Source organism: Scylla paramamosain, chromosome 19 (assembly GCF_035594125.1).
Source record: "Scylla paramamosain isolate STU-SP2022 chromosome 19, ASM3559412v1, whole genome shotgun sequence".
NCBI lineage: Eukaryota > Metazoa > Arthropoda > Malacostraca > Decapoda > Portunidae > Scylla > Scylla paramamosain.
Window position 1 is genome coordinate 16,532,228 of NC_087169.1, and position 24,063 is coordinate 16,556,290.

Here is a 24,063-nt window from a genome sequence, read left to right on the forward strand (position 1 = left end):
GTTTGATTCATTCAGTTAGATTTTTTTTTTTTATCGCAAATTGAAAAAAAAAGTCATTTTGCCCAGAAATGGTGTTTACACATAAGTAAGGTTATTTGTATATTTCCTATTTTAAACGTATTTCATATTTACCATATTAAAATAAGTGATTGCTGCGTATTATTGGAAAATTAATATTTTTTGTGGATTCTCGTCAATATGAAGCACCTCGCTGTCTCACCACTGCTATTTTCAATAGTCACAGAGATGAATAGCCGGGTACTCTATACTGTTTTTCCTGTTGATAATATGGAAATCTTGTGAACCTGTCATTGAAACCTCAAAAACTCCCTAAAAAAAAATCGTGTCACTTCAACTAGAGTCTTTTGGAAGAAGTTGAGGTGCTGCGCAGAAGTGGTTCATAATATGGTTCGCGCAGCGTTAAGAGTGCCGGTTTGTCGGTCTGTCTGCTTCCCTGGCCTGAGTGTCTGTAGCCATGGTCCATGGAGAGGGTGTGTGAAAGACAGTGTTCTATCGCCTTGTTTCACCTGGATTTTAAGTGAACGAAACGGCAACACGGGCTATGGCTGCAACTGTGTGTTGGTGTAAGGCTGCTGCATGCCAGGAAGTGCCTATGTAGTCAAGCAGGAGTTGTCTTTAAAGGGCAAGGGTAAGTGACGCAGAGAAGTTGATGAAGTCTGGGAGTAGCTATACACATTTGGGCCCGTATTTTGAAACGCTTCGTTCTCACCATTAACTTTGATAAAGGCCACAGATGCGGATGTGGAAAAGAGTCTGTTGAGTTCGATGGCACTGCGTGGAGGTGGGAAAAGGTATGTGATTGAGGGACGAGGTGGGGTCGAGGATCATTACTTTGGGAAACAACTAGATTGACTTGTATGACTGCAATTGCAAACTCAGATGTGACATTTGATGATATAAATCTCTCTCTCTCTCTCTCTCACCACTTTTAAATAACGTTCTCCATTCACAGTAGTAGTGTCTTGGGCAAAACATGCAACCCTCCCCTTCACATACGTTCCCTTCCTTTAGCCTAGCATAACATTGAAAATGAAAGGCAAAAGATGTTTTCAACATGTGATGAGTGTGCTAGAAAAATATAATAAATCGTGATATATGGAAATCATCTCAATTCATGAACATATTTTGTGAATTAAGTTTTGTTTGTTTAGTGGAATGCTAATCTGTTATCTTGTGTAAAAACTCTTAATCATTCAAAGTTGACCTTGCCTTGTGCTTCCCGAAGACCTGCGAGTGTCTGTCATGTGGTGACTCTAGCAGGTGTCTTTATTATCATTATTATTTTTTTTTTTTTTCAGCGCCGCTAGAATGCTGCAGAGGATTACGTCTATAGTGTGAAGGCCGTCCCCTGTAAGTATTGTTATTATTATTATATTTGAAATATCTAAATATTTTTACCACTTTTATTAAGCGTGACATGCATTTTTCTAAAATCCAATTCATAAAGTGTCTACTCTACATAAGTAGAGTTGCTGTACTGTAGTTACTTTCTAAATTGTATTTTTTTTTATTTTCACTTTCTAAATTGTATTTTTTTTTCTCGGTATGAAAGTTTTGGATGCTATTTTGCTGCATAAAAGTGTCTGAAGATCAGTACTGGACAGTAATGAAAATTGTACTGAAAATTGTGCTAAGTTTAAATAAAATACTCTGGAGAGACCACATGAAGACAAATAAAATACTCTGGAGAGACCACATGAAGACAATGAATGGTATGAACATTGTTATGGGAGTTTTATTAATAGAATTGTTTTATTAAATAATGACAATTTTAGAGGGACACTATTGGTTTTATTTTCTCAGTAATTACCTATTCGCCTCATCTCCGTTGAGTCTGAGTATTTTCAACTCGTAACAGTATTTTTAGTATCTTAGATGTGCATTGTGTTTATACATTTCTCAAAGGATTGCGATTAAGATTTTATGCATTATTAACCCCTAAGTCTAATTGCATTATTATTTACCCTAGATGTGCATTGTGTTTATACATTTCTCAAAGGATTGCGATTTTAAAGTAATATTTTATTTAAAAAGACCAATATTATAACAAACCATTCACCAGTACAAGTTTACCTTGTGGAGACTCCAGAACTATATAAACACTGGGTAGAAAGAGTACACAACGTAATGTAGTGAAGGGTAAAAGTTTGAAATATGGCAATGAACCATTCACCAACACTCGTTTGCTTTGTGGAGTCTCCAGATCTTGGTTCATTATCACCACCACGGAAACTTGTACGACACGAGAGACTGCAATGAATCTTTGCGTTCTTTCGTCTCCAGGTTTTAAATACTTCATGCATCACCATGGAAACCCGTGCGAAGCGAGAGAATACGAAGCAGAACAATTGTGAATTCCTTCCTTCTTTCCTTCCTAGGTTGTGATGAGAAACCCGTGCCAAACGAGAGAATATGAAGCAGAACAACTTTGTATTCCTTCCTTCATTCCTAGGTTGTGATGATACTGAAGATGGGCAGGACAGGTACCGTTTGCACCACCACCTGCAACAAAGTCTCAAATGAAATAAATATACGTAGTGGTATTTTTTTTATGCTGAACATTGTGGCAGTCATCTGGGGAAGAGAAGAGGGGAGGGGTACGTAGTGGTATTTTGATGCAAATCACTGTGGCAGTCATCTAGGCAGAGAAGGGAAGGCTCTTAGGTCTGAATTTATGTAGGTTGCAGTGTTTCTTGTATTTCTATACCTTGAGGGAAATCATGATTACGTCTGAGAACACAGGATCTTGCGTGTTGGGAAAGAAATTGAGAATTACACGCGTTTGTGGTTTGCGCTCCTCCGCTCAATATTGTAATAGTATATTACGCTGTACATCTGATCCCAAGCACACAATGTTGCAATATGGTGTCCTCTCCCCTTCCACGATGCGAGTTGAATGCTGCCCAAGACAGGGTAGTCTTACAAATTAACTAGCTGTCTTACAAATTAACTACCACAGCTACACATAAGTAAACTACTTGTTAACTACTACAACTACACACAAGTAAACTACTTCTCTGATAATTATGCATCGCGATGACACTCCACCGTGTCAACTCCCTAAATCACCCAAAGCTTCGAAACTACATTTAATTGTTATACTGCATTATTCCTTAAAACCATATAGCGCACAGCACCTCTTGATAAGAAACGTAAATATGAACACGTAGAAAATTTAAAACCATAGATAAAATGTAAAAAATTGAAAGACTAGCAATTGAAAAATACTAGCGCACAGCACCTCTCGATATGAAATGTCTTAAATATGATGAACAAGTAGAAGATCCATAATTCAGATAAGTACAGTAAACCAAGTAATACAAGAGAACCACCCCTTAACACTAGACAGTTAAAACAAAATCCATTCTTCATAAATTGAGTAAGAATTACACCGTATTTATCTACAGAATATACGTGATGCCCAGATTCCACCCTATCCGTACCCACTCTATCTGTACCTTAATAACAAGAACACACAAATTCCTTACAAGTGACAGACATCATATTTACCTTCGACGATACACGAGAAACGCAGACTCTATACCTTTCCTAATTAACGTTCCACTAAAAAACACGTAAAACCATCTACACATACATACACGCTCTCGACTTCCACCACACACACACACACATACATACTTACCTCTCTCCATGCACCACTTCAGCTGGCAAAAGACTAACGAAGAGAAGCTACTGTCTGTCTGTATTCACCTCGCTTTCCTCCTCCTCCTCTCCTACTTGTTTCCTCATTATCATAGTTACCTTGTTTTCGCGTTTCTTCCTCCTCTTCCCCCTACCTCTTTCTCTTCCTCCTCTACTTGTTTCCTCATTATCATCATTACTTTGTTTTCGTATTTCCTCCTCCTCCCTCCTCTTGTTCTCGTTCTTATTATTTTCTTGTTTTACACTCTTCCTCTTCTTTCTAATATATATATATATATATATATATATATATATATATATATATATATATATATATATATATATATATATATATATATATATATATATATACACACACACACACACACGAATATGCATTTTTAGTTTGTTTTCTCTCGCTGCAAGGAAGTAGGAAAGAAATACGTGGGAAAAGAGGCAGTGGTAGGTAGAGTAAAAGCACCAAACCAATTAAGAAGTATTTGCCTAATTCGCATCACTAATAATTGAATAAATAAAAAAAAAATCCCCTATGAAATCAGTAAAGGTATGATAATTAATTCACTGTCAATAAATTCCTTAACCATCGTAGTCTATGTCACATATTCAGAAGCGCTTTTTACTCTCATCCCGACATTTTTCAAGGCCATATAGATGATTTGCCGGGTTCTCAAAAGTGTTTCTCCTGTTAATAATGTATATATATAGTTTTTTTGTCATTAGAACCATAAAAAAAAAATATATTAAAAAATTCGTGTCACTTCAACAAGAAACTGGAAAGTGGTAGAGGTGCGAGCATAAGTGTTTGAGAATGGCCCTTTATTACCACAAACACAACACTTCAACTCATGCACAGAAACACAGATAATCACCCCCCCAAAAAAAAAAAAATAAATAAATAGATAAATAAATAAGGAAATTGCAAGTTTGTTACGAAGATCTACAGGCTATTTTTATTTATTTAATTTTTCTTTGGGGGCATCGAATTGTATATTGCTATTGTTATGTTTGTTTTGTTATACAAGTGTTAGGTGAACTGCCAAAATACTGGACTGCTGTCTGTAACGAGAAGCTCTGTTATCATTATTACATTTAGGGAAAGGGAAGGGTGTACGTAGCTACTGTTCGGGTATAACAATAAATAATGAATTACCATTATATTGAGGGTGAGATGAAGAGGATGTATTGAGATGGACTGTCAAAGTACTGAACTACAGTCTGAAAGAAACCCTGAATTATCATTACATTAAGAGGGAGAGAGGGATGACTACTGATCGAGCTGCTATCTGTAACAAGAAGTATGCTCGTTGAGGTGGACTACCAAAGTACTGCTGGGTTGCTGTCTGTAACGAGAAATACTAAAATATTAACATTGCGGGGGGAAATAGAAGGGGGGCTTGCGAACTAAGTATTGATTGAAACGACATAGCCAGTAGCTCAGTAAACACATGAAATCACTATTACACTCCAGTCCTTGCACTACTCTATTATTACCATCCATCTGCTATACAGATAGTGCTACTAATACTATTTTCCCCACGCAGCCAAAATGTCACGTGTGAAATCTATACATACAGCACACACACTAGTCGTTATTTTTCCATTATCTACAGTGCATTATTACTATTACTACCATTACTACCTATCTATTATTACGACTACTACTGCTACTACTACTACTACTACCACCACCCCCACGCAGCCGAAATGTCACATGTGAAATTTCTATAATGCACACACTATAACAACCATTATTTCCGTAACATCTAGATTACTACCAATATTATCTATTTATCCATTTGTCCACTATCTACCTACCACTACTACCACCCCCACAAACCGAACTATTTAACTACCAGCTAGGCACCGTAACTCAATAAACACATACGACCACCATTACACACTAGTCATTATACTACTACTACCACTATCCCAATCCCCACTACTATTGCTACTACTACTGCCACTACTACTACCACTACTACTACTATAACTACCACTACTACTACTACTACTACTACTACTACTAATACTACTATTACTACTACTACCAGCACGAAGCCGAAGTCACCAGCTAGAGCGCAGCACCTGGCGATCCACCGGCCTGATGTGAGGGTGAGCATTCTCCTTCCCTTATGTCCTTGTGTCCCTTGTGTAACAGGGAAGGAGAGGCACTGACAAGCAACACAGGGCTCAGGGGCATCAAGGTCCTTGCTGTTTTATGTTATTTTAAGCTTATTTATTCACTGGAAAGGTAAAATATGCGTGTTGTTGTTTCGTGTCTCAGTTGAAGGCCTTTCGCTGGCTGGGTTGCAAAGTATCGGGTACTTTTCGTATTTTTGGTGGGTTTTTTTGGATTAGTTTGTTTGTGATTTGGTGGTTTTGGCGTATTGACAAGGGTTTTAGGAATGGCAGGCATGGCTAGGGAACAAATGACATGGCTTAGGTAAGAGAGAGAGAGAGGAATGTTATCTGTTTTCTTATTTTTCGTGGTGGCTGTTTTCTCGTATTTTGTGGTGGTTAGGTTTAGTGTGGTGGAATTTTTGTGGTTCTAGTGTGTTGGTGAGGGTTAGCAGTGGCAGGCATGGATAGGAAACAAGTGACAAGGGTTAAATAAAGGATAAATGGTATTCTTGTCATTTTAGGGTTAAGGATAAGAGTTTGGGTTATTTTCTCATATTTTGAGGTTTTTAGGTTTGCTGGGGTATGTTTTGGTGGTTTGACCATTTGAGTTGGTTTGTGGGGTTTAGGGATACGAGGGATGGCAAGGGTACCAATGACACAGCTTAAATATACATGAGAGATAAATGGAATGACTTTTCGTGGTGGGCAATCTTGAGTGGTTGTGTTTTGGTGGGTTGGTGAGGGTGAGCAATGGGGTGATGACTAAATAACTAAAGGCATGGCTTAGATAAGTGAATAAGATATGTTATTCTTTATGTTTGTCATGGGGCATTTTTAGGGGCATGAGTAATAAGTTTGTGACAAGTTGAGGGAATTATACATGCCCTTCTCAATATCAAATGTAATTGTTTATCTGTTTGTCTTTTTAGATTAAAATGCTTCACTGCTATACGTATACCACTAATATGACATTTCTTTACTTAATTTAACCTAATAACCTCCCCAATCTTACCCTATCCTACTTCTCTAACCTAACCTAACTGCCATGGACAGCCTCCTAACATGTTCTGACTCTTTGAAGAGTACAATATGTAACTGCAATTATTATAACTAATGATATGTAGAACAATTACATATACCAGAGTAAATATTTTTTTATTTATTTATTTATTTATTTATTTATTTATTTATTATTTTTTTTTTGTCTGTGTGTGTGAGAGAGAGACACTAGCTTAGAGCAACAAAAAGGAAGAAAAAAAAGAAAGAAAGAAAAGGCCTATTGAGATGCCAGTCCCTAAAGAGAAAGCCAAAAGGAGTATTCAAAATTTGAGGGTAAGCATCTTGAACTCAATACCATAAACATACAGTTTTCATAGCAATCTTGAGCCGAACAGTTCTTGCCATTCCAGTGAGCAGAGATGACCTCAATCTCTGAATCTCCTCCCTAAAGCTACCTGACACCCAGGCACCCTGCACAGGAACACAGGGTGAGGGGAACCTGCCACCTAACCTGTCTGATGCACATGGCTGGCCAAGTGTGTCACCCTAGCAGGGGCTGAGGGGAGGTATAGCCCCATGAGACCAGCCGTGGGGCCTCAATACGCTTAGTGCATCTCTTGGTTCTGTGACGGAATGTATTCTCGAATGAAAAGGGAAGAAAGTGACTTCATCTATCTATATACCAGGCTGGCAATCCCACACGGGGTGACCCAGACAAGGCACTGCACACTCACACAAACATCATTCACACTCTTAGCCCTATTGACCACTGGTGGAAAGGGAGAGTCTTGTGGACCACCATAAGAGATAAATGGATGAGTGAAAAATAAATGTTAGGAGATTTTAAGATTTTGTGGTGAGAATATTTTTGGAAAAGAAAGAAGAGATGAAGTGAGGTGCAGAATGCAGATGAAGAATGGACAGTAAGGGAGGTTGATGCAAAGGCTGCCCTTCAAACCATACCAGAAATCAGAACTGCTCTCTTTCTGGTTACTGTGTGACTATCAAGTGTCATGAAATTGTGAGTGTTGAACTGTCGGCTTTGAATGAGTGGAGAGGTGGTGTTTGTAATGGAAGGCATTCTGAGTCAACGAACAGTTAAACATTTATAGAGAAAGAGAGAAGAAAAAGGGCACTTCAGTATTTTCTTGACTGTCTTCCAGTGTGTGCACAAGAACAATGCTAGATGTGGTTCTTATAACCATATTGTACTTTTACATCCTTAAGAGAAACAACAAGGATTATGAGGTCAGTATATGCTGGGTTATGACTGTCCATTGGGTCAGGTGAGATCTGTGTTGCATCGGACATGAGAGAGGATACACATTTGGTTATGTGTATAAGTAAAATACTTATAATATTTATTGCAGATTCCTCCCTCAGACATTCTTTAATCTCACCTGGAAAGGAAGAAAATAAAGTGTTATAAATGTGTGTAGTATTGCATTGGTTATGTGGGATTTCCAGCTTGACTTTCCTCATTCACATCAGGAGTTCTGTGGCTCATTTGTCCCTACCCTGAGGAGAAAATGATGGAATGGAATGTAGAATATTTTTGTATGAAATGAAGCTCAAAAAAAAATTGTTGGCAGGGTTGTCATGACTAAAATTAGATGAACTGAATAAAACATTGATTAAGATAAGCAGGTTATATATTCTTTTGAAATGTCTTGACTTTTTTTCTAACTCTGCTATTGACTCTGACAGATGGACTGGGTAGTGTTCTGTGTGGCTCTGCTCCATCTGGTGGTTGCTCCCTTCACTAAGGTGGAGGAGAGCTTCAACCTCCAGGCCTGCCATGACCTGCTGTTCAAGGGTGTCCACCTTGAGGAAGTAAGTCCTGCATGACAATATCCAAGCTGATGGGTCTTTGAACATAAAATACATCATACTGTGCTTCATTGTTGCCATGTTATTACTCACTCCATTCATCATGATCTATCTGTCAATATACCAGGCCAGCAATCCCACACAGTGTTGCCCAGACAATGCACCACACACACACACACACACACACACACACACACACACACACACATCATTCACACTTATGATGATAATGAGACGTTTCCCTCTGTAGTATGACCACCTGGAATTCCCTGGAGTGGTGCCCCGGACATTTGTGGGGCCCATCGTGGTGTCAGGACTCGCCTACCCTGTGGTTGCTCTCTCCAGGCTGCTTGGATTCTCAAAATTCTTCGCCCAGTATGTCGGTAAGTCATTTATAAGAATATAAAAATGTATTGGAAGGTGCAAGAAGCCATCAGGCCTACTCGTGGCAGTTCTTGTTAATATTCACTTCTCTGAGTTATGTGTTCCTTCCATATTGAGAGGATAAGATTTATTGAAATAGTTTTGTTTTATAGTTTTGTTTTATAATATGCATAAAGTTTTAGGTTATTTTTGTATGGAGTCACAAATATGACATGAGGTTCCTGCAATACTCTTTACTTTGTGTGTGCAGTGAGAGGAGTGCTGGGGCTACTGGTGGTCCTGGCCTGGAGAAGGTTCCGCAAGCAGCTGGAGAAGCTCTTTGGTCAGTCTGTCACCATCTGGTTCACTCTCATCACCGCCTCACAGTTCCACTTCATGTACTACCTGAGTCGCCCATTGCCGAACACATTTGCTCTCGTGTCGGGTAAGTCCAAACTTTGAGAACTGCCCTGTTATGTAGTTGCAAAGTACACAGTCAATTAACCAAAGTAGTAATAGAAACCAAACTTATTCCTCCTTCATTTCCTGAGACTTGCTGCTTCATTTGTGAAAAAATTCATATGCAAAAATGTATCAATATTATTATCATTGTCAGAGTTATAGTCCCTTGTTTTCTCATTTTATGTAACCACATTGTTTCCTTATTTCACACAACTACATTTCATGCAGCACTCCTTGCCTTTTCCTACTGGCTGGAGCAAAAACATGCTCATCTGATATGGACATCTGCTGTTGCTGTGCTGATATTCCGATCTGAACTGTGTCTTCTCCTGGGGACAATGGTGCTGGCAGACTTGTCAACACAGAGACTGCAGCTCCTGCCGTAAGTCACTTCCTTATTTCCAAGTGAGAAAATTAATCAGGGAAATGTGTAACATTCAGATTGAATTAAACAATTGTGGTGCTGTGGTCAGACTGAAAAATGAGATGGAGAAAACATGATGTTTTAGTCTTCTATAATTTTATGAAGCAGACAAACACTGGTGCAGGTAGGGCACTTATAAAGGGATGTGGGATATTATACAAACTGAATCCAAATCCTGTCTCTTAGGTTTATGAAGAATGCAATCCCTGCTGGGCTGTGTTGCCTTGGCACCACGATTGCTGTGGACTCTCTCTTTTGGGGCCGCCTGCTGTGGCCAGAGGGGGAAGTGTTCTGGTTCAACACATACAAGAACCAGAGTGGGAACTGGGGTGTATCCTTTTGGCTGGTTCCAACTGCAGGATTGTAGGATGCAGATAAAAGCTCCCTCATGATTTTAGTTCACACAAACAAAAGAACAGGTAATTCTGATCTCACAGTATTCAGAGGCAGGGTAGTGAAGAGGTCTTTGACAGTTTAGTGATCACTCATGGCCTCACAGCTGGACTCACAGCAGCATTCTTGTAGCAGGCAGGTAAAAGCTTCTAGTTCATTTAATTCACAAAAACTAATAACTGGTCTCATTATCTAATATTGAGGATCATGACAAGACAGTGAAGAGCAACCACAGTCCACTCAGGTCTCTGTGATCACTTGTGGCTTTACAGTTGGACTCTCACTCTACAATACCAAAGATGTGAGGTGTGCCAGTAAGCATCAGCATACACTCGCATTATTTTTGCTACTTGCCAAAGATATCCTGGCCTGAATTCTGAATTGCTTTGCTGTCTCTCTCACCACAACTATTTTCAAAGGCCACAGAGATGATTAGCTGGGTTCTCAAGAATGCTTCTTCTGTTAATAATGTAGAAATCTCATTAATCTGTCATTAATCTGTCATTAATCTGTCATAAACACCATTAGAAACTCATGTCACTCCAGCTAGAGCCTTTTGAAAGTAGTGAAGTTGTGGTGCAGAAATGTTCCAGAATATGGTCCTGTGTTTTCATCAAGTTTACCAGTAGTTCCTTAGCAGCAGCCAGAGCTCCCCAATCTTATGGTACTGGTACTCGGCACTGCCCCGGGCCATGGCCTCCAGCCTCTTTCTTGTGCCCTTTGGTGTCGCCTTGGACAAGCGCCTGCAGATCCTCATCACGCCCTGCATCATATTTGTCTGCCTCTACTCCCTCCTGCCACACAAGGAACTTCGGTTCATCATGTACATCTTTCCAATCTTGAATGCTGCTGCTGCTAAGGCCTGCCATTTCTTGTAAGTGATTGCTTCCATTGTATCTTTTTATATCTCCTTCCATATTTGAGGATTTGTCTGGTAGAAAATTCAGGTTCAGTGAAGTTATTGTTAGAATTGTACTAATTGTTGTCCTCGTTCAAGCTGGATGGGACGAGAAAAATCCGGGAGCCGGCAGCTAGTGGCCATTGGGTGTGTGGTGCATCTGGTGGTGAACTCGGCCTTCACCACACTGCTGCTCACCATCTCTGCCAACAACTACCCTGGTGGCACAGCCATGATGAGGCTTCACAAGATGGTGCCGGCAGACACCAATGTGTATGTCCACATTGACAACTTTGCTGCTCAGACTGGTGTGTCCCGCTTCACACACCTCAACGACCACTGGAGGTAAGCTGTCCATTCATCACAACACTCTCTGCTTACAGCTCAGTGACTATGCAGGCTCCTCTCTTTGCCTATTATTCCAGATACAACAAGACAGAGCACCTCAAGGCAGGCAGCAGGGACATGCGGTCCTTCTCACATCTGCTGGTGGAGGCAAAGTCCAAGTACTCATACAACCTGAAGCACTACACCTCCTCTCATGAAGTTATGTCCTCAGTGGAGGCCTTCTCTCACCTCAGCTTCAATTACCAGCAGTTTCCACCAGTGAAGGTATCTCATTGTGGTTATTCTCTGTCTTTGATCTGGTAGTGAAACATTGATGATATTTATGTCACAACATAAACACAGCGCTCAGTACTCTGATGATAACATTCACAGGTAAGAGTCAAGCCAGCACTCTTCATCTTGAAAAACCTTGAGGATGAAAATGTGGACTGGTCATGGATGCACAGCAGTCCAGAAGACTTTGAGGAGCCTGAGGAGGAAATGATACCAGAGATGGCCTCAGCCCAGCCTCCTTTAGTGGAGGAACCCATACCAGATGAGTTGCTTGAGGCCGTGGAACCAGAAGAGCAGGAGCAGTATCTCTTTACCAAAGCAACAGAACGAGAGATACAGGAAAGTGAGACACCTTACATGGATGGCAGTGAGGATGGAGAGGATGGAATAGAACCAACTGTAACTGAGACATTGACAGAAGGCAAAGTTGAGGATGAATCAGATGACAAAGAATATGATATCCCCACAGAACCAAAGCTTCCCGAGACTGGCTGCTTCAGGCCTGAGGGAGGAGGTGAGCCAAGCATTCCAGGAGCTGAGGAGGACAGTCCTGAGGTGCCAGCAGAGTCTCAGATGTCCCAAAGTGTTCCGAGCAGTGAAGAAGGTAGTCTGACTGGAGATTGTTCTCAGTGCACTGCCAGTGATGCCAGTGTTCCTGATAACCTGGTGTCCCACAGCAGTGCTATTAGTATTGATTCTGATGTTAGGCAGCCTGATGATAAGAATGTCACTGCTGAGAGCCAAAGTAACATAAGGATGGGAGGCAGTGTAAAGAGTAATGATTCAGAAACTAGCCATTTGGATGATAAAAATGTCATTGTTGAGGGGCAAAGTAGCTTAAAAATAGGAGGCAGTGAAAGTAGTGTTGATTCAGCTGCAGAAAGCAAGTCAGTAGGTAATGATAGATCTGCAAACCAAAGTGATCTAGTCAGTGACAGTAGTAGTCATGAGTCAGATGATGTTTCTTCTCTAAAAGAGAAAATTAGTGGTAAGGCTGATCCAGCCAATGTGTATGATGGTAACATTTCAGCTGATCAGAAATGCCTGGATAGTGTTCATATTGGTGTGGGTGTCCAAAGTAATTCCTGTGACAAAATTCATGATGACATGACTGGCCAGAGGAGTGAGGTAAGTGAAGATATGGGTAGTGGCTCTAGTGATGGTAATGATAATATTGAAGAGTATCATAATGAGGAGGATGAGGAAGGTTATGAAAGTGCAGCTCAGACAAGTAACTTAAATAGTGACTTATATGATAGGACCAGTAAAGATAATGACATAGTTTATGATAGTAGACATAATGATCTATCTCTGAAGAATGGAATCTCTGATGAATATGATGGTGACAGCAATGTTGAGGAAATTGTTTATGATAGCATTGAAAGCATTCCAGGTGACAAGATGATGATGAGTGAGAGTGAGGAATTAGGTAGTGTAGGAAATGCCACAGAACATGCTATTGGGGATGAAGATACATTCATTGGAGTTCCAAATATTGATGCAAGTGGAGACATCAGTGACAAACAAGCAATGAATGAGGAAGACAGTGCTTATCAACTGGAACAAGGAAGTATTGATGCAAAGGATAACAGATACACAGAAATTTATCAAGACTTCTATGAAACAGATGAGGATTTGAATGCTCCATTGCAAGATGAATATTTAGCCAGTAAGGAAGTTGATATTTCCAATTTTGAGAGTGAAAACTTAGCTAGCAATTTAATTATTGATGAAAATTCCATAGATCAAGTTGAGGATAAGAAAATTGATGATAAAAATGCAGTTTATGTTGAGAATGAATATTTTGTTGAATATATTGATGAGAGTATAAACTCTGATGATATTGTGAGTAACATAGCAGAGGATAGAGTAAGTGATGAAGACTTAGCTGGTGAATTTCATGAATATATTTACGATCCAAGAATTATTATTGACGACACAGAGGATGACAGTGCTCAAGACTCTGATTATGAAATTGAAGATGTTGATGAAGATATCCCTCCTGTAAATAATGAGTTTGTTATTGATGATACTGATGAAGAAGATGTGATCAAAGGTACAGATGATGAGATTAAGACTGATGATGATGAAAATGTTGAGGATACCGACAATGAAATGAATATTGAAGAAACTGATGGTGATATTGTGACTTATGCACCTGATAATGAATATATGATAGAAGAAGACAATGATAAGTTTGACAGTGTAGATAATAAGGATATGATTGAGAATATGAATGATAGTACAAATGTTAATGTTATTTATGAAACTGATGATGATGATAATGATAATGTTGATGTTGTCTATGAAACTGATGAAGAGAGTATAGTCAGTAAGGTAGATGGTAATGATGATTCCATTGATGATAATGATAATGTTGATGTTGTCTATGAAACTGATGAAGAGAGTATAGTCAGTAAGGTAGATGGTAATGATGATTCCATTGATGATAATGATAATGTTGATGTTGTCTATGAAACTGATGAAGAGAGTACAGTCAGTAAGGTAGATGGTAATGATGATTCCATAGAGATTAAGAGTAAGAATGCTGATGGTAAAGATAATGATAAAGTTGATAAAAATAAACTTTTGTTAGATTTGGAGAGCAAGAAAAGCACAAAGGAACCTGAAGAAGATCAAAATACTGGAGGGGGAGGAGAAGGAGATGGTATTTTGCATGCCGCTGATGTGACCACACCAAGAGACGATGATGGAGATGTGGGAGTTGTTGAACATGATGGCATTGAAGATTTACAAACAAGTGCAGGTGATGGTGACTCAGAACATGTGAGGAAAGACACCGGTTGCAAAGTGGATTGTGGCACAGCGGATGAAAATGTCTTGTGTTGTGACACTGAGACTGGTGATGAACGAGTGAAGGATGGTGTGAAAATTAGTCATGTTGATAGTGATGATAAAGATGATGGTGATGATGATGATGGTCATTTAGTTGTGATAGATAGTGCAGCTGATAGTGTGTTATCTCCTAAGGATGACATTAATGAAGAGGACAATACAGTAGTCAGCCAAAGTAGAGTTGTTAGTGATAACTTTAACCAGGGTGAGGCAGAAGTCACTCACACCAAAGCCAAAGATCTTGTTAACAATGATATTAATTCTAGCAATAGTTACATTAGTAGAAATGTTCCGAATGTCCGTGATTGCATTAATAACAGTGTTCCTGAAATTGATCCAGAGTTGCCTGCTGACCCAGACGGGCTGAAAACTTTAAGTCCAGAAGAAAGACCCCTTGAAGACTCTCAAACTGAGGACCAAAGTGAGGAGGAGGGAGGAGGAGGGAAGGAGACGAGGTTTGTAGAAGTGACAGTAAATGTAGAGGAGAGTGAGCCCAGTGCAGGAGTTAGTGAAGTAAGTGCCAAACAAGTGACATCTGAGCCCAAATTAACACCTGTGCGTGAGGGAAGGAAGGACGATTCTGAGCATGACAGTCAGTAATTTTGCAGAGGTTGTCTTGTCTGCTCCTCCTTGACATGTTAAGACTTGTTTGGAAGAAAGTCATACTACAATTTCCTGGACACTTGATAGATACTAATACTAATCTGTACTCATCACTTAGCCTCAAAAAAGACATATTTAAGGTATCTACTTAGCTGTACATTCTCCATTTTTTTGTAGAGCCTCAACTAAGGACAATACAGTTTTGTGCTGGTGTAGTGTACTGCTTGAAAAATAGGTGTAGGTGTCCAATATCTAGCATCAGCTTTACAATAGATGAGGTAAGCTTTAAAATAGACAAGTTAAGCTTTAAAGTAATATAAGGAGTAGACATTTTAGATTTAAAGGACTGAGAATTGTGCTCAGGAAATGGACAGTAGAGGAGGATATTGGTTTTAACTCATTTGATAGGAAGGTAAATGCAAATCCCTTCAGAAATACTCATGAAACCGCCTGATGCACAAATTTCAAGCAGATCTCGTGTCAAATTTGAATAGTCAACTATTAGGTAAAAAATCAACTTTATTAGCGTACTAAGACTCAAGTTGATCACTTAGCTCTAGTGGTGGCACAATGAATTAAATTTTCCATCGCGTCCAAGAAGTTGAAGTGTGACTACCTCAAGGGAAATGTTCGGAGTGTCCTATTTCGTCCTCAGCTCAGCGCATGATTAGTGTTGTCGTGGTCGGGTTGACTAAATGCCAAAAGTCTCACATTGCTGCATTATAATTTTCAGGATCTTTATTGCTTTGCAAATCATGATGGAAAATACATCCATGGGACATAGAAATATTGAACTTATACCAAGACATTCCTCAAAAGTTTCAATTCACGATTTGTGATATAAAGCTTGAAAATTATAGATGCAAAATGGAGGCTCCTTTTATTAATGCACTCTTGTCCCTCCGTGGTGAGCACCATAATCTTCACATCCACACAGAGTACTTAATAGTCTGCTAGTGGCCACTGTGCGGCCAGCAGTTTGGCGTCGGTGGTGCATCTTGCCCTGGCGCCCACTGCACTTGCTCTAGGCTTCTTTCTTTAGCTTCAGGATTAGGAAGATCTTGAATAATAGTCCAGTATGTACTTCTCCCATTAGAAAGAATTGTAGTGATTTAAATATCTTTTATAAGCCCATGGTACTTTATCTAGGACTAGAATGCATTTCATTAATATATGCTAGTAGGATTTCCATAAACCTTCCCTTTAGAAAGTGCCTTGACAAATGTACTAAAGATATTTTGTTAATAATGTGTAAGGCAATTCATTGTTTGCATGATATTTCATAGAGCTCAACAGTATATGTATATGCAGTCCTTTTAAAGTTAGAACTGTTGCCAAAAACTTATGTTGAACATTTTACTTTTCTCTTAGAGACTAACTGTGAGGAAGGGAGAGCCAGAGGGACCCACATGTAGTGTTGTGCAGTTATGTCATGTGGGAGATCCCTTCCAGCCTGCCCTTCCTCACTCAGCAGTTGTCTGGTCTCCCTGTCCTTGCCTATCCTAAGGTGACAGGTGCAGGGGTGTGGGCAAGGCAGCAACAGATACAGCATGCTACCTGTGATATTCTCTCTCTCTCTCTCTCTCTCTCTCTCTCTCTCTCTCTCTCTCTCTCTCTCTCTCTCTCTCTCTCTCTCTCTCTCTCTCTCTCTCTCAAGCTGACAGTCATTGGGAGCATTAGGTAGCTTTAATAGGTAGAGTGAGCTTGAAAGAGTCTTCCTGGATACTGGAGATGAGAGTTGGTGGCAGGATGAATCTAACCATTATGGCAGGGTGACACTGTGGTGGGTGCCAAGCACCCACCACAGTGTGGCTTAAGAAACAGGGAGTTGAAGTTGTGAGGGAAGGGAGAAGGGATGGTCTGATGGTATTGTGTTTCCTGGGTTTTGGGAAAGTTGAGGTGGAGTTGCAGGTTAAGAGTGTTTGTGGGATGGGATTGGGCAAGAATGAGAGGATTATGGGTTGTGGCAGTGAGTTTTTTGAGTGTTTTGAGTGATGCAGGATGGTGAGTGAATGAAAAATTGCCTCCTCTTGCTGGTGGGATATCTCTTTCTCTGTCTCTCTGGTGTGATGATGGATTAGGGTTGTGGGCTATGGCGGTAGTGTTATGAGTGGCAGAGTATGATGAAAGGATGAAAACTACCTCTTGTTGCTGGCTGATCTCTCTGTCTCTTTCATGTGTGATGGATTGGGCAAGAGGGAGAGGGTTGTGGGCTGTGGCAGTGGTGTTAGGAGTGGCAGGAGATGACAAAAAATTAAACCTGCCTCAATGCTGGTAGGAACTCTCTCTCTCTCTCTCTCTCTCTCTCTCATGGGTGGCAGGCTGTGGTGGTGCTGCCTTGCCACCTGCCAGGTTAAGAGAGTTTCGTCACGCTGGAACGGCTTGACTACTTGCTAAGCTCTGTAACTGCTCATAGATATTGTACCTTTATGTACTTCCAAGGCATTCCTGTTTTATCCACACTATTAGTTGTATTAATTTATAATCTTTCCTCAATGAATATATACTAGTTATTTTATGGTAGTAACACTATTTTGATTGCCAAGAACCCATGAACCTGACTTCATAAAACCAACCTTCATTGAGACTGGTCATGTTTTACCTCAGAGCTTTAAATATTGTGCATATTGAACAATACCAAGATAAATTAATTGTTATAAAGTCTGAGTAATATTAACACTGTATGACATTGTTGATCCTGAAGTTATTATACATTATGAACATGATTTTTTTGACTGATCAGTGGATGAGATTGTTATTTTATGTTACAGTAACTTGATGGACCGACTGCCGATCTCCTCATTAACTGTGTGCTCTGTGAGTGGCAAGTGTGTGTGAGCGTGTATGTGTGTGTGTGTCTGTGTGTGTGTGTGTGTGTGTGTTTGTGTGTGTGTGTGACATCCTGTAACATAGCATGTGGTGAGTAACAAGCTGTAATGTCCACTCAAGTTACCTAAGTTGGACCCTGTGTGATATTACTATGACAAAAACTTTATTGTTGAACGTTGTTGTCTGCTTTCCCCCTTATCCTTTAACCAAATAATGATAAATTATACTTAAATCTTTAGATATTGCCAGAAATAGTGCTAACATCAAGCTGTAGATAACTCAGTAACAATTATAAATTCAAGACTATAAGTATTCAAATTTTAATCATGTGCTAAAAAAAAAAAAGCATTAGTTTACTGCCAGTTAGAAATATTACCACATGTAGTCTGATGTTGGTTGAGTAGCTGAGTGGTGTATGAGAGGTGCTGTGTGTCAAGTTGTGTCTCTGGTTGGTCATGCATGGAAGCTGGCTGGGTGTTGGAGGACTGGTAAAATCTTACACGACAAAAGCAGAGTGTCTGGATCATAACGTTTTACTGTCTGACAAAATTTGCATCATGTAAGAGAATTAGTTTATCTTTGTGGGCCACAACAACCAGAGACATACCTTGCCTAACACTCCTGCTATTCAAAATGATTGTTGCTCTACATATTTAGATGTTCTTTCTATACAATAATCAACTTGAAAACATCACTCTGGAAAATTAGAAAAAGAGAACTTGAAAATAGCACACAAGTAAAGACAAGAAAAGTAAGGAAATTGACAGCACATAGCATATAATTCTGCAGCTCATCACACTGCCATTGAGTGACAAAGGCTGACCCATGGAAACATAGAACCTACCTCTCAAAATGATAACCAAACATGATGCCATAACTCTAACTTGACTATGTATTTGAAGACTATACCATTGTAGCACATTATATACTGTAATAGCTGGAGGAGATGCAACATGAGGCAGACTGAGGTGGTGAGGGGAGTGCTTGCCACGAGTGAGGGCACAGTGCAAGGGTCGTGAAGAAGGTGAGTGAATATACAGTTTATGTGCAGCAGGTGTAAAAGTCATACTTGTATTTAAAGAAATAGTAAGGAAGTTAGGATCTCTCATGTCAAAGTATCTTAAGACTCTGATTTAAAAAAGCACTCCTCTCTTTGTATCAAATAATGATGTGCCTTCTCCCTGCTTCAGGACGACGATGCCGGTGATGAGCATGACATCTGGGCTGTGCCTCGGCAAATACTAGACAAGATCAAGACTGTTATATGGAACATCACCTTATTTTGTCTGATATGTTATGCTGGCATGTCATTATACTGACACCACATGGAGAATTAAACTTGAAACTTTCACAACTGAAAAACAACTCATATTACCTAATGTTTTTGTTCATGCTATCATTTCATGAAAATTTTACACATGATTAAATCAAACTACTACTTCAATTAGTTCAGTGCTAAAGACTTGTGTTCCAGTAACTGCACCATCAATACTATGAAATATTGACACAGGTATTGTTCAGTCACCCAGTATTATCATCCATGGGATCAGATAGTCATGCAGGAAGTGTAGCTTATGTATTGTTATAACTCAACAGAAAATGCAAAGGGATGTGAGAGTATCATGAACACAAAGCACATAAGCTCATGTAATACTCTATGTACTTTGTCTTGGACTGGAGTCAGGGCAGCTGTCCTTCAGAAAAGATGCAGGTCCAGTACCCCTAACTGATTATATCTAAAACACAGGATATTCAGGATGTCATGAGCCTTTCAATAAGATGTTCCTCCTTCCCTCTGGCTGTTTCCAGAGAGTGATGTATTACCAGACTGGCAATGAGCACCTGCCAGCATAACAGTTTTGCTCCAAGATATGCAGCATTCATTCTTTGAGTTATCAGTTCCCTTCAGGTCCTGTCACCAAAGAGGCCAGACTGTGTTGTGTCCTAGATATAGAGTGTTGAGAGAGACTTGCTTCTGCTGTGTTGCAACCTAGATGGCACTGTGATGTGTTAGGGAGGTGTCTTGTGTTGAGCTGTAATTCTTGTGGGTGTGATGTAACATGGTGTGCAATAGTTGTGATAATATAGGCTAGATATTTGAAAACAAGTACAAATGTGTGCAAGTCAGTTTGGAATTATAATGGTGATCTTTTATATAAAGTATTTTTCAGTTTCTTAGCTCAATTATCTTACTGGTTCCATCAACCTGTTGCATGCATTACTTGGTCAAAGATTCCATAGTCATCCTTGTTCAGACACACCACCAAACTGTCCTGTCAAAACTTAGGCATTACTATCAGATAGAAACTATGAGACATGAGGCATTAAGTACACCAGACTACCTACTATATTAAAACTGACATTGCTTTTTGACTTTCATCTTACATTTCTATCTCTATGAGCACTGATATAATAATTATCCTGGCTGTCCTCAAATCAAGGTGAGGTGAGGCCTGTGTGGGCTTCCTGATTGGGGATCAGTGCCATCTTAGGGAGTATTGAGATCAGCATCACCATCCAAGGAACCCTCAGTCCTCTCTTACCCAACTCACTCTTCACCTTCAAGAAAATAAAGGAAAACCATGACACTGAAAAGTCCACCATCGAACCTGCCAGTCCAATTGAGTACTGTGGAATGTAAAAGATGTGTAATTGGAAGATGAAGGTGACTTGCTAGAAGAAGAAAGTCAACCTTAAGTATTAGAACAGACTAAATACCACACCCTAGTATATATTGACTAAAAAAAAAAAAAGATAGTATTGCTTGTAACTTCTGGACCAGACAGATTTCAGATTTTTTAAATGATCATTTTCATGTAAGGGCTTCTAGCCAAGGGAAACAAAAAACTAAAAGAAAAAAAAGTCCACTGTGGTGCCATTCCCCAAAGAAGAAAGGCCAAAAGGATAAACCAAAGTTGGAGAAATGTCTTGAGACTTCCCTCTTAAGGGAATTTAAGTCATCAGAAGGGGAAATCCAGAAGCAGGCAGGAAGCTCCAGAGTTTTTAGAATGGTAAATAAAAACCTCAGCACAACTCCTTACTGCTCTGTTTAAGTACAGATACATGCTCTCAAGGCCAGACCACAAAACATGAATGAGTTAAAACCATGACACTGCCAAGCCAAGAGAGGGGGATGCATAAGACAGAGTGTGTAATGTGTCTGTATCTTTGTTACTGCATATGTGTTGTATCATTATTCCTTTATAGTCAGAGGTGAAATGTTCAGTGATTTACTGGCATTATGAAGAAATAATGATATAAGACATTCACAGTAATACAGGGTGAATAGTATTGAGTTGTGTGCTGGGGGTGTAAAGGCAGGAATGTATAGAGTGAGAGTTATGTGTGGTGGAATTGTTAAGTAAAGACCTCAACACAACTTCATACTTCTCTATTTAAGTTGCAGATACATATTCAGCCTCTCTCTATGAGGACTAGGATCATCAGAGAGTCCCCCACCCCCCTTTTTTTATTTTATTTTATTTTTTGCTCTTACAAAATATGAATGAGTTAACGAGAGGGATTCATGATATAGACAGGGAGTGGTGTCGAGTAGTGTGCGCTGGGGCCTGGGGTTGTAAAGACAGGAATGGGTATAGACTGTGTTATCTGTGGTGGTATTTAGTTCATGTGGATTTTTATGGAGGGTTCTTGCTACGGACTTGAATACATAAGCTGGCAGGAGAGAGAGAGAGAGAGAGAGAGAGAGAGAGAGAGAGAGAGAGAGAGAGAGAGAGAGAGAGAGAATCATGAAAACACCCGCCCCCAGTAACTTTCACCACAGCATGTTAGTGATCAAAATAAGGTGACAAAACGGTTTGGGAGTGCGGGAGTAACGTAACACGGGAACTACCCAGTGTATAAATAAATATTACTGTGTCGTCTGTTTGCTTTGGGACTGCCTGACACATTCTATCAAGGCCACTGCAGTCTGGTTTTCCCGGGTGACTGCCACGATTTCTGTACCTTACTAAAAGAAGGAACAGTATTCTCAAATGTTTAGGTGTCTTATCTCAACTTTTAGCAGACTATACTAGAAGTTATATTAGATTTCTCGTGAGATTTTCCTGATTCTACCGATAAACAGGGAAGCGGCATTATCAATTAGGAAAGCAAAAAAAAAAAAAAAAAATAAATAAATAAATAAATAAATAAAAAAACGAGAATCTGACTAGCCATCTTTGTGGTCTTTGAAAACAATAATTTCAGCAAGCTCCCTGCCTGCTTATCTATGGCTCTAACTTTACCAAGGCGAAGGTTTCATGGCATTTTTCTAATTTTGGATAATCCTTTTAATTATTCTTTTGGAGTTTAAGGACTGGCATCTTCAGTGGGCCTATATATATATATATATATATATATATATATATATATATATATATATATATATATATATATATATATATATATATATATATATATATATATATATATATATATTATTTTTTTTTCTACAATTTTAATGTAGCCCCTCGTCAGAGGCTCTCTTACATAAAATGTGCGGATGAGAGAACAAAACATTTCAAACTGTAGCCAGGAGATTGTTTTACTGGTAGTCATAGTGTTTGAGTTTCGACCATACTCAGGAACACTTCTGCGCCACACCTCCAGTACTTACAACAGGTTCTAGATGAAATGACAAAGGTTTTAAAGAATGTTTTTATGGTTCTAATGATATATTAACAAGATTTCTGCATTATTAATAGGGGAAACAGTCTTGGGAACCCGGCTAATCATCTTTGTGGCCTTGGAAAAAAGTCATGGTGAGAGAGCAAAGCGTTTCTGAATAAGCGTTTCTTGAACAAGCTGGAGCAGAAAAAAATTACGAAGGGCGTTGCATCACCACCAACCCACGCCTCCAATCACCCTGCATTGAACACCTTATCAGTGAGGGAGCCTTTATCTGATCAACGGCTGGCCAGGAAGCGTCTCTCTCTCTCTCTCTCTCTCTCTCTCTCTCTCTCTCTCTCTCTCTCTCTCTCTCTCTCTCTCTCTCTCTCTCTCTCCATAAGTACAGTTCAAGGTTGTGCTTCTATCTCAAAGTTATGTATCATTAATTCATTCACTATTTTACAAACACGACTCAGTACTGACGGAAGGGCGAGGTGGTGAATGAATGTCAGAGTAGAATGCAGCGTAAAACAAGACATAATGGACCAGAATTCAAATGTTTCGATTACTTTTCGTTCTGGAAAGTTATTGGGGTATTCAAAGGTTCTTTCATGATTCTAGTGACAGTCTCATAAAAATTCTATGCCACCACCAGGAACTGAAACACAGTAGGTCAGAACTCTCAAATGTTTCGACCAATCATTTTTCGTTCTAGTAAAAGAAGGAAGAAGGGCAGAAGGAAGGAAATGAAGGAGGAAGGAAGACGGGCAGAAAGAAGAAATGAAAGAGGAAGGAAGAAAAAAGACAGAAGAAATGAAGAAAGGGTCTTTTCATGATTCCGGTGGTAGCTAAATAAGAATTCTGTTCTCCAGAGTCGGAACTCGGTCTCAGCAGCAGAAGAAACAAAGAAACGTGTGGATATGATAAGTCAGCGACAAAGTGGAGTTTAAGACGAGGAGAAAAAAGAACAAGGAAACGAGTTTACATTTTAGATTGACAATAAAATGGGGTGCTATGACGAGCAAATGAAAGAACAAAGAAATATATGGGGACACAGTGGAGCTTAATACGAGCAGATGGAACAAACAAACGTATGGACATGTTAAGGCTGATGACATGCGGACCATATCCTGAAACACCTGCGCATCTCCACGACTTTCCAAAGGCTTTAGTTGATTGTGGTTCTAGTGACAGATAAAGAAGATTTCTACATTATTAACAGGTGAAAACAGTCTTGAGAACCCGGCTAATCATCTCTGTTGCCTTAGAAAACAGTCGTGGTGAGACAATAAAGCGTGGTGGTCATGGCGAGGCTTCCCTGAGCGTGTAATTATATTATCATTACTACGGCAGAGAGAGGAAAGATAAG

The 24,063-nt window shown here is 39.5% G+C and overlaps 1 protein-coding gene and 2 long non-coding RNA genes across 3 annotated transcripts; 2 read left to right on the forward strand and 1 right to left on the reverse strand.

The window, feature by feature from the left end:
* Positions 1 to 249: 249 nt before the first annotated feature.
* On the forward strand, positions 250 to 1,713 carry LOC135109765 (uncharacterized). The gene is made up of 3 exons (XR_010272895.1): positions 250 to 649; positions 1,320 to 1,371; positions 1,574 to 1,713. It is a non-coding gene; the product is annotated as an uncharacterized LOC135109765 (long non-coding RNA).
* A 27-nt stretch (positions 1,714 to 1,740) lies between these two features.
* On the reverse strand, positions 1,741 to 3,887 carry LOC135109763 (uncharacterized). The gene is made up of 2 exons (XR_010272893.1): positions 3,665 to 3,887; positions 1,741 to 2,523 (listed from the first exon to the last, which is right to left on the reverse strand). It is a non-coding gene; the product is annotated as an uncharacterized LOC135109763 (long non-coding RNA).
* A 3,576-nt stretch (positions 3,888 to 7,463) lies between these two features.
* LOC135109762 (uncharacterized) lies at positions 7,464 to 18,257 on the forward strand. The gene is made up of 11 exons (XM_064021379.1): positions 7,464 to 8,052; positions 8,512 to 8,637; positions 8,885 to 9,017; positions 9,269 to 9,442; positions 9,688 to 9,841; positions 10,070 to 10,214; positions 10,924 to 11,150; positions 11,274 to 11,519; positions 11,600 to 11,786; positions 11,895 to 15,164; positions 16,626 to 18,257. The coding sequence occupies exons 1-11, from the start codon at positions 7,984 to 7,986 to the stop codon at positions 16,758 to 16,760; spliced, it is 4,866 nt and encodes a 1,621-aa protein (XP_063877449.1). The 5' UTR covers positions 7,464 to 7,983; the 3' UTR covers positions 16,761 to 18,257.
* The last annotated feature ends 5,806 nt before the right edge of the window (positions 18,258 to 24,063 follow it).